Source organism: Aquarana catesbeiana, linkage group LG01 (genome assembly GCF_042186555.1).
Source record: "Aquarana catesbeiana isolate 2022-GZ linkage group LG01, ASM4218655v1, whole genome shotgun sequence".
NCBI lineage: Eukaryota > Metazoa > Chordata > Amphibia > Anura > Ranidae > Aquarana > Aquarana catesbeiana.
In genome coordinates this window covers 559,420,300-559,435,857 of record NC_133324.1, presented here as the reverse complement: position 1 = coordinate 559,435,857, position 15,558 = coordinate 559,420,300, and the positions used below count along the sequence as shown (strand labels likewise).

The 15,558-nt window shown below is 43.3% G+C and overlaps 1 protein-coding gene across 1 annotated transcript in view; it reads left to right on the top strand.

Annotated features, from left to right (window-relative positions):
• Window positions 1-12,123, top strand: part of UPF1 (UPF1 RNA helicase and ATPase) — a 169,706-nt gene extending 157,583 nt beyond the window's left edge. The window contains exons 23-24 of the mRNA XM_073596301.1: window positions 8,131-8,253; window positions 9,999-12,123. Of these exons, the coding sequence (XP_073452402.1) occupies window positions 8,131-8,250 (120 nt within the window). The 3' untranslated portion in view covers window positions 8,251-8,253; window positions 9,999-12,123. The remainder of the gene's footprint in view (window positions 1-8,130; window positions 8,254-9,998) is intronic.
• Window positions 12,124-15,558: the final 3,435 nt, after the last annotated feature.

Below are 15,558 nucleotides of genomic sequence, written 5' to 3'. Positions count from 1 at the left end.
GAGTGCCCAGCAGATGAGTCTGTTTCCTAGAAATCTGGACAAGAAGATATCCAGTCGATGTCTGCCTCTCAGTTGCATTGGCTTTTGATCCTGACTGACCGAAATGGTTTGTTCTGCCTTTAGGTTGCCTCTTGCAGAGGTGACTTTAGGATCTCTGAGACCTTTTCGGGATGCACAGACTTTCCTGCTACACCCCTGTTGGAACTTTTCTGACTCCTAAAAGGTTTTGCCTTTTATATCCCATGGATGAAAAGTTTGTTAAAAAATGGAGCATGCCAGCTGTAGATGCAGCAGCCTCTTCCTTAAAGTGGATGTGAACCCAATGTCATCCTTTCTAAACTACTGCGATAGGAGTTATCTATAAGAATATACATGCCTCTTGCATGTATCTTTACCTGTCAAATGTCTCCCCTCTGTTATGAGAGCTGAAAAACTGCAGATTCTGTGGGTGGGTCTGTTGTCTGGAGCTCGGTGGGTGGAGTCGTGATGTCAGACTCCCCGCCCACCTCTGCACTCCCCTTGTCAATATGCATTTTCTCCTGTGTATATTTCTTACACTGAACTTCTGCTATGATCTCTAACATCCAGTGAAAAGACAGGAAATTAACCACATGACTTCAGCATGCCAAATCATGCTGAGGTGTGGAACAGCCAATCCTTGCAGAGCTGCTGAAGAAAGGAGTGGGGTGGGAATTAAAAAACAATGCATGTCTTAGGCTAGTGCACGAGAAATGTAAATCACCTGTCACTCACAGCAAGGGGGAGGATTTGACAAAGTTTCTCTCTGTTTGTCAAGATTTATCTCACTGAACAATAAGAGGATTGCTCAGAGCTGGATTAACTCTGTGTGGAGACTGGGCTCAAATGATAGGAAATCTTATACTCTACATTATGACATAAAAAAAAAAAAATCGGGTTTACATCCACTTTAAGCAAGAACTTAACTTGTCCGGTAGATAACGCACAGGGCTTGAAAGACCCTATTGACGAGAAATTGGAGTTCTTTTTAAAGGCTTCCTTTTCTTTGGCCAGTTCAGCTATTCAGCCAGCTGTTGCAGCAATTGGTATTTGCCAGTCTGTAAAGGATCAGGTCAAACGGCCGGATAGGCCTAACCAGGAGGATGATCTGCCTGAAAGTAAGACAGATATTCCTTGAGCGCTGTGTTTAGCTGTTGACGCTTTAAAGGATTCAATACAGCAGGTTTCTCGTCTGGCTCTTATCTGTACATATGCGCAGACTTTTATGGCTTAAGAACTGGTCAGCTGAGCTTCCTTGTAAAAAGTTATTGGCAGCTTTCCCGTTTCATGGGGAACGTTTATTCTTGAACAAATATATCCAAAAGATTTTCGGAGGGAAGAGCTCTCTACTTCCTGTGAAGAAAAGCACCAAACATCCCTCGTTTAAAAACCCAGGGACTGCTTCCTCAAATGTCTCAGCGTCAGGGCTGTTCCACCACCAACAGGGAGCTAGGGCCATGGGCAAGCCGCAAGGCCAGGGCAAGAAAAGGCCCTGGGTCCAAAATTCTTCTAAACCCAGCACCAAGCCCTCTTTTTGAGGGGACGCCCCCACTCTATCGGGTGGGGGGGGAAGGCTGCTGCACTTTGCAGACATTTGGAAAACAACAATTCAGAACGAGTGGGTCACCTCAATTCTCGCGGTTACAAGCTGGAGTTACAGGGGGGGTTCCCTCTCAGAGGTTTCTAAGATCCAGTGTTCCCTCGGATCCTTCCAAAAAGAAACTTATTGCTTCAGGCACTACATCTAGTGCATCAAGGAGTGATTGTAGAGGTTCCTGTATTCGAAAGGGGCACAGGGTTTTACTCAAACCTGCTTACGGTTCAGAAACCAAACGGGGACACAAAGCCTATTTTGGACCTAAGGTCACTGAACAAGTATCTATTGATACAGTCCTTTTCGGATGGAGTCTGTCCGATCAGTAGTAACTTGACTCTGAGGGGAGACTTTTTAACCTCCATCAATATAAAGGACGCGTACTTACACGTACCTATCTTTCAGCCTCATCAGAGGATCCTACATTTTGCAGTAGAGGAACGTCACTTTCAGTTTGTGGCTCTACCCTTCGGGCTTGCTACAGCTCCCCAGGTGTTTGCAAAGGTCCTAGCACCAGTACTGGGTCTTTTAAGGGCCCAAGGGATCCTGGTACTCGGGTATCTGGACGACGACCTGCTCAGAGATCACTCGGTACAGGCTCTAGAACAGAGCATAACATACACAGTGAGGTATTTGAAAAGCTTAGGCTAGATCATAAATACTGAAAAGTCAGCCTTGAGACCAGCTCAGTCTAAGATATTTAGGTCTGATTTTAAACACGGTCCAAGCAAGAGTATTCTTGCCACCCGTAAGGATCTGTACCCTGAAGGATCAGGTGCGTCAGATAAGGGGCACCAGACAACCCTCCATTAAGCTCTGTATGAGTCTTCTAGGGAGGATGGTATCCTCCTTGGCAGTGCCATGTGCCCAGTTCCATTCTAGGCCTTTACAGCAAGACATCTTGTCGGCTTGTAACGGAGGAAGAAAAGCCCTGGATTATCCAATGTGCTTATCTCCTCAGTCATGCTTAAGCATAAACTGGTGGTTGTAGGATCAGAACCTACCAAAGGGAAAATTCTTTCTCCCAGTAACTTGGAGAGTACTGACTACAGATGCCAGTCTCTCAGGCTGGGGAGCGATCCTAGACGGGCTCACAGCTCAGGGGAAATGGTCAGGGACAGAGCAGACCCTGCCAATCAACGTCCTAGAATTACGGGCAGTAAGTCTGGCCCTGTGGTCCTGGACAGTGGACCTTCAGGACTGCCCCATCAGGGTTCAGTCCCACCAATGCCATGGCAGTGGCCTATACAAACCACCAAGGCAGAACCAGGAGTTGTTCAGCTCTGAAGGAGGTGAACTACATACTAGCCTGGGCAGAGGGACATGTGCCACTGATATCGGCAGTCCATATCCCAGGTGTAGAGAACTGGAAGGCAGATTATCTCAGCTGCCAGCAGATCTGCCTGGGGGAATGGTCCCTACACCCAGAGGTGTTCCAGGAAATTTGCCAACGTTGGGGATGGCCAGAGGTCGCACCTATTGGCATCCAGGTTCAACAACAAGCTACAGCAGTTTGTGTCTCGAACAAGAGATCCTCTGGCAATTGGAGCAGATGCTCTGATAGTTCCATAGAGCCAGTATTCCCTGGTTTATGCTTTCCCTCCGATCCCTCTCCTTCCACATTTGTTGTGCAGGATTCAGAGAGAGGGTGCTCCAGTCATTCTGGTGGCACCAGCCTGGCTCAGAAGGCCCTGGTTGCCGGAGATTGTGAGATTGACAATAGACAGGCTATGGACGCTTCCAAGTCGCCCTGATCTACTGTCTTAAGGTCTAATATTCAACCCCAATTTACAGTCTCCAAATTTGACGGCATGGCTATTGAAGCCAGGGTGTTAAAGGACCGTGACATCTCAGGACCAGTGGTGTCTACTCTAGTGAATGCTAGAAAAGCTGTCACTAGGAAGGTTTTTCATAAGGTCTGGAAGACTTGTATTGCTTGGTGTGACGCCAGAAAATGGCATCCTCGGAAATATGTGATTGGGAGAATTCTCTTTTCTACAATCAGCTGTGGAAATCAAATTGGCTTTGAGTAGAATCAGAGGTCCGGTTTTGGCCCTGTCCATATTCTTCCAAATGCCTTTAGCCTCCCATTCACTGATCCGAACCTTTATGCAAGTGGCAACTTGCTTCCCCCCCATTAGGTCACCTATGTGTCCTTGGGACTTGAACTTGGTGCTATCTGTGTTACAGAAACAAACCCAAAAATAATCAAAGGAACTGCGCTCAAGATTGAATTGTTAAACTACTAAAAGTAAGACCAAAACAAAATACAGTGAAAATGAAAATATTAAAAATTAAGCTTAGAAATTATGTGATAATGTCAAAGTAAAAAGGCCCAAAACCAAATCGTTGGTAAGTGAAAAATAACAAAAAACAATGAATGACATAAAACTGTGTAAAATAAAAAATGATGATTGAAAAGACAAAGATCCCTGAAGCGAAATCAATGTTCACACGGTGATTATTCAAAATATCATCGACACACACCCAGTGAGGAATCCACCACCTGTAAGAATGAACGCTTACCAGAGGCAAGCTATACAACAGCTTGTATAGAATATCCACTCAATAGGGGACAACACATTGGATTTCCTCACAGAGAGGGGCAGACAGGAATCCTGATTCACTTCCGTTCAGAGGTTGGTTTGCAAAATGTTGAATAAATTCTTTTATAGATGAGAATTCCTTGGCCCTTACTAACAATGAGTACACGTTGGCCTTGGAGTCACTTTTCCCCAACAGATAACTGCCATCCTGTCCATTGGTAAGCAAAAGAGCTTCTGCTGAATGTCGGGTCAGATTCTCATGAAACCACCAAATCCTCCGCACTAGGACCTCAAGACCATAGGTCTGCATTGGACGTGATGATGCCAAAGGATAATTCACCACTGGAGCACGATGGCGCTCCCCCGTGCTCCAGTGGTGGAGGATTTGGTGGTTTCATTGACGTTGCTTGGGCAGTATATGTCTAGATCTGCGGCGATCCGAGGATCAGACTTTTTATTTCACCAAATGGACCCAATAAGGGTGCAGGCAGCTTCCATTGCCAATTGGGTCCGTCAATTGGTCATTCAGGCCTACGGTCTGAAACATAAAGCTCCTCCCTTTAGGGTGAGAGCTCATTCTACCAGGGGTGTAGGAACCTCCTGGGCTTTTTGCCATCAGGTATCTGTGGCTCAGATTTGTAAGGCTCCTACCTGGCCTTCAGTGCATACGTTTACAAAATGTTATCAAGTGGATGTCGAGCAGCCGAGGATTTGGCTTTCAGCCACAGTGTACTGCGGGCTGCCGTATAAGTTATGATGGCTATTGTTTGGCAGGGTATCTCACTCCCCTCAAGGCTATTGCTCTGGGATGTCCCAGCAGTTAATGAGTATTAGCCTGACTCTGTGTCTCATGATGTATGAAAAAGAAAATAGGATTTTAATGTCATACTTGCCTGTAAAATCCTTTTCTTTGCGTGCATCATGGGACACAGAGATCCCTCCCCTTTTTTTTGAGGATTTAGTGCTTTCTAGAAAACTAAAGTATTTCCTGTATGGGAGGGGTTATATAGGGGATCACTTCCTGTCTGAAGACCTTTGGTCTACCAGTGTCCCTTCACCTGGAGATGGAGTATAACCCAGCAGGTAATTAATATTAGCCTGACTCTGTGTCCCTTGATGTACTCAAAGAAAAGGAATTTACAGGTAAGTATAACGTAAAAATCCTATTTTTAAACCTCACTTAAAGATGTTGCCATTATCAACCCACCATGTATTGCTTTTACACACTTGGATAAAATCACAGCTACAACCTAGTTGCAACCTGGTTAGGCAAGCTTTGACTCTTTAGTTCATGTAGGTTTTGTGTGTGTGTGTATAGAAGTAGTAATATCTAGCATATCAAGGACTGAAACAGTTGCCATTGCTAACTCTGAACAGGCTATTTGCCTGACTACCTCTGGCTTCAATACTCAAGCCACAGACCTGGAACAAGTGTGCTGCAAATGTTGGAGATAAGTTAGAATTTTGTATCTCCTGTAATTGTTCCTGGACAGTGCTTCAGAGTATCAGACAAGTAATGGGCATGCCTACCAGGCAACATGTTTTTAGAAGAAAAGGTGAGCAGTGCAGCTTCCATATTTATATTTTGTCTGGTATGTTTTACCAACACCTATGCTTGGTTCCATCCTTGGCTGGAACTTGTTCTCATGTGATTGTCATTGTGCTATTGGACTTTAATCTGCAGCCTCCTTATGCTGCTAAACTACCATGTAACAAATGTTGACAGTTCTAAAACATACTGCATGAACTGAGAGTACACATAGATTTATAATATACAGCATCCACCACGTTCGCATCTAGTGAAATAAAAAAAAGTCCTGTAGATTAATAAAGGAGAAGGTATCTCATTTGCTAAAATGCATAGTGTTACATTCAGATGCATAGCTGTATAAGACCATACACATAGGAAACTACTCCAAGTTTGTAATCCATAATGCAAGAGCCATGCATCACCAATTTGAGGGTTTGCTTGCGGCAAGACAAGCAACTTACCCATCTCTTTAAGCAAGATCCCCCTCAGAATTTGTCCAGCTGATGTCTTTTTATCCACCTCATGATCTTCACTGCAACTCAGGTTATTTGTGGCAAATTTGTCAAACTGTCTCTGGACACTATAGCAGCATTTTTATGTGCCAAAGTGCCCCAGTAGCTTTAAAACTTGGGCCATTCTATTATGCATTATCTGACCTGAACTTATTTGGTGCGCTAATCGGCTACCATTGCTCCCTGTGGGCTGCTTAAAGAGGTTGTAAACCTCTCTGTGGAAGCTGTACCTATAGGTAAGCCTTATTTTAGGCTTACCTATAGGTACAACTTCCACAGAGAGTAGTGTAACAGAGCCGGAGTCCGCGGCCCTGGAAGGAAAAGGGGCGAACATGAATGCGGGATGACGCGGGCTTCGTTTGCAGGTAAGTGTCACATAATGTGCTTGTATTTGATGCATACTAGCACATTATGCTTTTACTTTGCAGAGACAAAGGAAGGAAGTAAAACCCATCAGGGTTTATTTCTGCTTTAATGTGGTGGGTGGCCTCAGTGACCCAAAGGAAAATCTGAAAAGCTTAGGTTGGAGTTGGCATTATAGAGTCCACTGGATTTTGGGGCTCCAAAGAATATTCAAGATAGTGGTGCCAGCACAAAGACAGTCAGCTCTCGGTTTGGACTAAACGGTGACAGTGGTCACAAATGGGGCTGCACCGGTACTAGTATCGGTATCAGTGCTGATACTTGTACTCATGCAAATGCTCTGATGCGTAATCAAAAACCTGTTGTACCAGGCCGGCGTGCTCAGCGTATCGGGGGGGGGGGGGGGGGGGCTGGGCAGCCTCACAGATGATCGGTGCAGCGGTGGGGGCAGGTACAAGCGCCAATATTTTTTTTTCTTTTCCCTGTATAGCTTTCAATAAAGCAACTGACAGCCGCTTCTCCTCCTCTCCCTCCCGTGGCTGTCAGCTGCTTTATTGAAAGCTATACAGGGAGATCGGTGCTTGTAACTGCCCCCACCGCTGCACCATTCACCCCGACTATCCCCTGTCCTCTTCCGGTCCCCTCTCGCCGTCCTCTTCCGGTCGTGTCCCCCCCCCCCCCCCAATCTTCTTCCGGTACCCCCCCACCCCCATCCTGGATCTGTCAGGATGGAGAGCGGAGGAAGAAGCCGGTATATATAATTTACTGGCCTCTTCCTTTTCTGAATGAACAGAATCAGTGGTCACTGACTGTCCATTCATAACTGAGCATCGTAAATTGTGCTTCAGTTTATGAATGAACAGGAGCCTCTGTTAATCTTCAGTGCAGCTGAGGCTGCAGAGAAAGGGAATGGGGAATCTGTCCTCAGTCCCTTTCCCTGTCTCAAAAGGGAGGTGTCGGGTCTGTTTAGACCAGGGGTCTCAAACCGGCGGCCCTCCAGCTGTTGCGAAACTAAAAGTCCCATCATGTCTCTGCTTGTGGGAGTCATGTTTGTAACTGTCAGCCTTGCAATGCCTCATGGGACTTGTAGTTTAGCAACAGCTGAAGGGCTGCCGCAACCCCCCCCCCCCCCCCCCGATAAAATAAAAAAATTATAATACATATTTAAAGGTTAAATAGTAAAGTAACAAAAACCAGACACAGTCCACGTCTCATCAGTGCTGCATATTAGTGCCGCTGTGGCAACATTAAAAAAAGTATCGTTACTTGTACTCGGTCTTAAAGTTGTATCGATGCAACCTCGCTCACAAATTCTGATCTTTTTGCTCATTCGCCAGCCCCCCCCCCCCAACAACATGCCTCGACACGCAGAACCGTTTAGAGGGATGCTGGGGCAGGCGGGAGTTAATGTTATTCTTTGTAAAAGTAAAAACATAGAAAACCTTCCAATCTTGCATACAATAAAGATATGTATTTCAAGAAAAGTATTTAGATCCTGCTCGCCTATTAGAGGTGCTGTTGTGAGAAGCTAATGGTAACATGCATGTTTTTCTGTTCCTGCTTTAGGATAGCTACCTTGGTGATGAATTTAAGTCACAAATTGATGTTGCGTTATCGCAGGATTCTACTTACCAGGGTGAACGTGCATATCAACATGGAGGTGTGACTGGGCTGTCACAGTACTAATGTGTAAGTATTTGTAAAAGTTATGACATTCGTTAATTTGCTCAATAGTTGCATCTACCCAATGATGGTATCTGTTGTGAGTGGGTATTCCTGTCAGGTCCCTGTTGGGGAGATACACCTTCTCCACTTGTCCTTTTTGAAATAGAGGGGGAGATCCAGGGATTCTCCCTTCCTGTTTTGGCTATGGGACAGGAAGTGAAGTTAAATCTCCCTAATGGGAAATGGGTGGCCTAAAAGTAACTGATAGTTTTTAGTTTTTTTTTTTTTTTTTTTTCCCCTCTTACTCTATCCAAAATGGAACCTAACTCCAGCTTTACGATCACGTTGCTCATTTGGGCCAAGCTAGTCCAAACTAGCACCCATTGTCTGAACTGTGTAAATTCTATGTAGAATCCGCTACATACAGTACACAGTGATGTGTTCTGGCAGCGATACATGGACTTCCCATTTTTTTTTTTTTTTCCTGGAAAAAAGCATGTTGGGCTGAACACTGCTCAGCCATTCATAGGAAGCCTAATATTTTATCATTAAAGCGTTAACCCCAAAAATCCTGTTTCTTTAAAGCATTTTATACAGCACAGTGCTTGTGCGGTGTCATTTGGCACCCTGTAACACCTGGCTGATCCTGCCTGGCTATACCCTCCCCCCTGTACACTGACTCCGATATATCGGGCTGCTGAGCCCTGACACCAGAGTCATCCGTACGTGCCTCCTACATCTGCAGCCTGCTATCTATCTCCTCTGTGCTCTCTCCCTCTCCACCTCTCTGCCTGTCAGCTTGTGGCAGTGCCTGCCTCCACAATTCCTGCTGCTCAAATAACACACATCTTCATACCATCCCTTCTGTGTTCTAATCCTGTGTGCCCGTGTGAGTGATTTATATAAAAAAAAAAAAAGTCTGCTATACCTCATTTCACAGCTCTTCTCAGCGATCACATGATCGGCTGGCTCTCTCTCTCCTCTCTTTCTCCTCTCCCGAGTGATGTCAGTGGGGAAATTTCGGCCCAGCCTGCTGCATCTATCAGACGGGGAGAGAAGAAAGCCAGACGATCGTGTGATCGCTGAGAAAAGCTCTGAAATGAGGTATAGCAGGCTTTTTTTTTTATATAAATCACTCACACCCAGGGGATGGTGTGAAGATGTGAAAGTGGCTTAACCACTTTAAGTACTCGTCTTCCTCTGAATGGCTGAGGTGGAGCGGCAAGTAGATGACATCACAATTCCAACCTCTGCTATCCAGAGAAAACTTTGTATTCATTGATAAAATACAAAGCTTCCTACAGATGGCTGAGCAACGCTCATCCCCACGGAAAGTCCCTGAACCACTGCCAGAACACAACACTAAAGGAAAAAGTTTGTTTGGGCTAGCTTGGTCTAAGTGAATTATTTAAAGTGATGGCCAAGTTGAAGTTGGGCTTTAAGCTCTAAATCAGGGATTCCCACAGAAGTTGGCTGCTATGTGGAGATAGAACTCTACTAGGTGCCTAAATGCATCTGGCTTCCAGATTTCTCAATTGCTGTCCCAAGACAAGCATGCCGGAAATCAAAACTGCTGACCTTAGTACTTATTCCACCTCAGATACTCAAAATAATAGTCACAGGGGTCAGCAAAAAATGCAGTTAGCACCTTATTGGATCAGCAACGGTTTTATTTTGTCAATGCAAAAATTAATAACCAATATTTTAGTGTGTGTGGTTTTTTTTGTTTGTTTTTTAATGAGGATTTTTTTGTTTTGCTCACTATGCAGGTTGAAGAAGAGCTAAGCCTGTGTGGAACTTAGTTCATCCACATTTTATTCTGAGTAATAAAAAAATAAAACGGATACCTGTTTTCCACTGCTAAAACTGAAGCACCACTGTGAGAGCAACAGGAGAGAGAGGAACGAGAGGGATTAAATACAAAAAAATCGAGAGAGCGAAAGCAAGCGAGACCACTGCAAGCACACTGAGGCGAGGAGAACGATAGGAGAAGTGGCTGAACATCAGAGGAGCCACATACACTCAACGAAATAGGTAGTTAATGGGAGGAACCATTGCCATCAAGATGCCGCTACTCACATTGGAACAGCAATCTAGACCTCTCTAGCCCACCATAACTTGGTCACGGGCTGGAGAAATTAGCTTTTACTTTTTCCAGCTCGTTCATGTGTTCCTTGAGAACCAACTTATCAAAGCTGGCAGAAAACAGTTCCTTATCTCAGAGTTGTTTTTTTTTTTTTAACATGCTCATGCAAGTCTGTTTTAAGTGTAAACAGCATTTCTTCTAGATTAATCAGAACATAATGCAGTATTACCAGCTAACAAGGTCAACTTTTGAGATGTAGGTTTGATTTTCAAACCGGCTTTGACTGGGAAACTGATGGACTCCACCATTCCCCTCTACCTGAAGGTTCTAGATCTCTTAGATGGTTTTAACAAAACTTCTAGAGAAAATAAGTGCTGGATATTTTTTTTTTTTTAACTGCTGGTTGCGGTGGACCTGAGTACTGCACGACATTGTGGTCAATGTTGTGGCTAGTTAGAAATGTTGCCACAAACAAGGACTTTCAGATTTAAGATGCAGTAAATGACTTGATGACTAGCCTCTCTTTCCTAAAGCAGTGTAGTAGAGCAAAGGAGTATACAAACTCCCATAAGGAGAGGGGTTTTTTCAGTGTTTTCTGTATGCTTTGATTGGCTACTGTCTGGACTCTACTCCAAACAATAAAATAAATCATTGTTTAGGCAAAATGTATGCTTTGAAAAAGGGACGGGTTTCCTCTGCCCTTCGGCACCCACCTGTCAAGGAAAGACAAGCTAGCCTGCTACAACTTCCCCTCCCAGAAATGGATCTAGTAGTGGAAACTGGGGATTATATAGGTTTGAAAGTCAAGTTCTTTGCAATAGATTTTGAAACTGGTTGAAAAGTAAAAAGGAATGCAGGCAGTGTGGAAGGTGGTCTACAGTCACTGTATGGCTGGAAGCACATCTGGTGCTTTAAGTGAGATGGTGTGTAAATGGACTTGGCCTTGGGTCAGCACAGGCCAGGCTCGCCCTCTGTCCATTCAGCTCCAGTGCACACAACAAGATGTTTTAAGAGAGCAAAACAATCCAAATTTGTTTGGCGCTGTAGAATTCCATACATAGAATTTAGTTTAAGGATTTATAAAATGAGGTTGGCTACAGTTATTTGACCTTGCTTTCACTGGCACTAAAAGCCTGTGTAAAAACAAAAAACTTGCAGTTATTTTGCAAACCCACTATTACTATTTTTCCTCCTAGCAAACCCGGTTTACAATTTTTTTTCCCCTAAACATTTTAGGAGTTTGTCTTAAACCATATAGGTTCTACTGAATTTGTTTGGTTCAGTTTGGCTGATATACAATATAAACCTTTTCAGTTTATACACTGTTAGGTAATATTTCATTGGTGTGCCAATTCTGAACCGTTGTAATCACTGATCAAATCAGGCTGTTGTCGTTGCATTCTTCGTGCACGCTAAACATGACTCTGGCCACCTTCCTTCCTGCAAGATATGGACTCTTTTATTTTCTAAATGTTGCCGAAGGGCTCTTTTTAATTTTATTTTTTTTTCCCTTACCCTGCACTGCATTCTAAGTAGTTTAAATAGGTGTTTATCTAGAAAAATTTCCTGCATAGAAGTCCAGTATATTGGTGAATGTTTAACATGATCTCACTCTTTCACTGACTTAACAGCATCAGCTAGCTAGATTTCTGTTTTCCTGTAGCAGTTATTCAGGATTTTAAGTACCCAGGAATGCTTGTGCTAGCACAGTGTCTTTTTTTTTCTTTTGTTTTGTTTTCCTCTCCCTTTGATTTGTTTTAAACATGTTTGTCATTAATAAAATGATCAATAAACAGTCCTTGCACCCATGTCTGTGAATTTTTTTTCTGTTAAAAGCTAGACCTAGTCTTTGGCGAATTGTGAATTTAATCAAATATTTATCCCAAGTTTAGTTTCTACTGAAGCGAATCATAAACCCCTTTCCCCCAACTTAAAAAAATAAATTGTATATATTAGCTTTCCCAGTCCTTGGGTATTAGTTTTTACTTCATCTATTGAGGGACACAGGATTTCAAAAACAGTCCACCTACCTCAGCTTACAGGGGTTGGGCACACTGACGGCTACATTTGTAAACCAGCTCCTTTACCCAGCATGCTTCAATTTTATGTTTGTGTCTTAACCACTTCAGCCCCGGAAGGATTTACCCCCGTCCTGACCAGAGCACTTTTTACAATTTGGCACTGCGTCGCTTTGACTGCTAATTGCGCAGTCATGCAATGCTGTACCCAAACTAAATTTGCGTCCTTTTCTTCCCACAATTAGAGCTTTCTTTTGATGGTATTTGATCACCTCTGCGGTTTTTATTTTTTGCGCTATAAACGGAAAAAGGCCGAAAATTTTGAAAAAAAATATTTTCTATTTTTGTTTTAAAAAAAATCCAATAAACTCAATTTTAGTCATACATTTAGGCCAAAATGGATTTGGCCACATGTCCTTGCTAAAAAAAAATGTCAATAAGCGTATATTTATTGGTTTGCGCAAAAGTTATAGCGTCTACAAACTAGGGTACATTTTCTGGAATTTACACAGCTTTTAGTTTGACTGCCTATCTCATTTCTTGAGGTGCTAAAATGGCAGGGCAGTAAACCCCCCCCCCCCCCCAAATGACCCCATTTTGGAAAGTAGACACCCCCAAAGAAATTGCTGAGAGGCATGTTGAGCCCATTGAATATTATTTTTTTTGTCCCAAGTGATTGAATAATGACAAAAAAAAAAAAAAAATTTACAAAAAGTTGTCACTAAATGATATATTGCTCAAACATGCCATGGGCATATGTGGAATTACACTCCAAAATACATTCTGCTGCTTCTCCTGAGTACAGGGATACCACATATGTGGGACTTTTTGGGAGCCTAGCCGCATACGGGGCCCCGAAAACCAATCACCACCTTCAGGATTTCTAAGGGCGTAAATTTTTGATTCACTCCTCACTACCTATCACAGTTTCGAATGCCAAGATAGCACCCCCCCCTCCCAAATGACCCCATTTTGGAAAGTAGACACCCCAAGCTATTTGCTGAGAGGCATGGTGAGTATTTTGCAGCTCTCATTTGTTTTTGAAAATGAAGAAAGACATTTTTCAATTTTCAAAACTTTGTGGCAAAAAGTGAGGTCTGCAAAATACTCACTATGCCTCTCAGCAAATAGGTTGGGGTGTCTACTTTCCAAAATAGGGTCATTTGGGGGGGGGGGGTTGTGCCACCTGAGCATTCCATGGCCTCCGAAACTCTGATAGGCAATGAGGAGTGAAATCATAAATTTACGCCCTTAGAAAGCCTGAAGGCAGTGCTTGGTTTTCGGGGTCCCGTACGCGGCTAGGCTCCCAAAAAGTCTCACACGTGGTATCCCCGTACTCAGGAGAAGCAACAGAATGTATTTTGGGGTGTAATTTCACATATTCCCATGGCATGTTTGAGCAATATATCATTTAGTGACAACTTTGTGCAAAAAAAAAAAATAATTTGTCTCTTTCCCGCAACTTGTGTCACAATATAAAATATTCCATGGACCCGACATGCCTCTCAGCAAATAGCTTGGGGTGTCTACTTTCCAAAATGGGGTCATTTGGGGGGGGGTTTGAACTGTCCTGGCATTTTATGCACAACATTTAGAAGCTTATGTCACACATCACCCACTCTTCTAACCACTTGAAGACAAAGCCCTTTCTGACACTTTTTGTTTACATGAAAAAACATTTTTTTGCAAGAAAATTACTTTGAACCCCCAAACATTATATATTTTTTTTAAAGCAAATGCCCTACAGATTAAAATGGTGGGTGTTTCATTTTTTTTTTTCACACAGTATTTGCGCAGCGATTTTTCAAACGCATATTTTTGGGAAAAAACACACTTTTTTTTAAATTTGAATGCACTAAAAAACACTATATTGCCCAAATGTTTGATGAAATAAAAATGATGATCTTAGGCAGAGTACATGGATACCAAACATGACATGCTTTAAAATTGTGCACAAACGTGCCGTGGCGACAAACTAAATACATTTTTAAAAGCCTTTACAGGCTACCACTTTAGATTTACAGAGGAGGTCTACTGCTAAAACTACTGCCCTCGATCTGACCTTCGCGGCGATACCTCACATGCATGGTGCAATTGCTGTTTACATTTGACGCCAGACCGACGCTTGCGTTCGACGTTGCGCGAGAGCAGGGGGGGACAGGGGTGCGCTTTTTTTTTTTTTTGCTTTTTTCTTATTTTTAAACTGTTCCTTTCATTTTTTTTTTTTTTTTTTTATCATTTTTATTATCTCAGGGAATGTAAATATCCCCTATGATAGCAATAGGTAGTGACAGGTACTCTAATTTTTTCAAAAAAAAAAAAAAAATGGGGTCTATTAGACCCTAGATCTCCCCTCTGCCCTTAAAGCATCTGACCACACCAAGATCGGTGTGATAAAATGCTTTCCCAATGGCGCTGTTTACATCCGGCGAAATCATGAAATGCTCGTAGCTTCCGGTTTCTTAGGCCATAGAGATGTTTGGAGCCATTCTGGTCTTTAATCAGCTCTATGGCCAGCTGAATCACCGGCTGCATTCTCAGGTTCCCTGTTGAGAAAAACATGGAAGACGGTGGGGGGGGGGGGGGGGGGCATTCCCTCCCAATGCTTGTAAAAGCAGTCTAGAGGCTAATTAGCGGCTAGGATTGCTTTTACATGAAAGCCGACCGCTGGCTGAAAAGAATGATACCAAGATGATACCTAAACCTGCAGGCATCATTCTGGTATAACCACTCAAAGTCCAGCAACATACCAGTACGTTGCTGGTCTTCTTGGGCATATATTGTAAACTTTTTTTTCATGCAGCCTGTGGGATGAACGAAAAAAAGAGATTGATCGGTGGATATGCCCACCATTAGAATACCTCCCTTCATACAGCCACTTCTAATGATGGGCATACATGCACCGTTTATATATGCCGAAGCATGGGGGCATCCTCCCGCAAAAGGTAGGAGCAAATCGCTCCTCTGCCCACTGCTGCCACCACGCTTCGGCAAATATGCTGAAGTATGTAACTGTGGTGGTGAAATCACCTCCGACAGCGCTGGAGTCACGGCTTTATGTATTGTGGGAGCAAACGCTGTTGCCGTCAAGATAAATAAATCCGCTCTGCAGCTGAATGGCATACCTGAAAACAAAAAAATGGTTAACAATAAAACACAGTAAACCGTAAAGTATAAAAAAAATTGCATACCTATAAAGCAAACATGATAAAAACATAATAACAC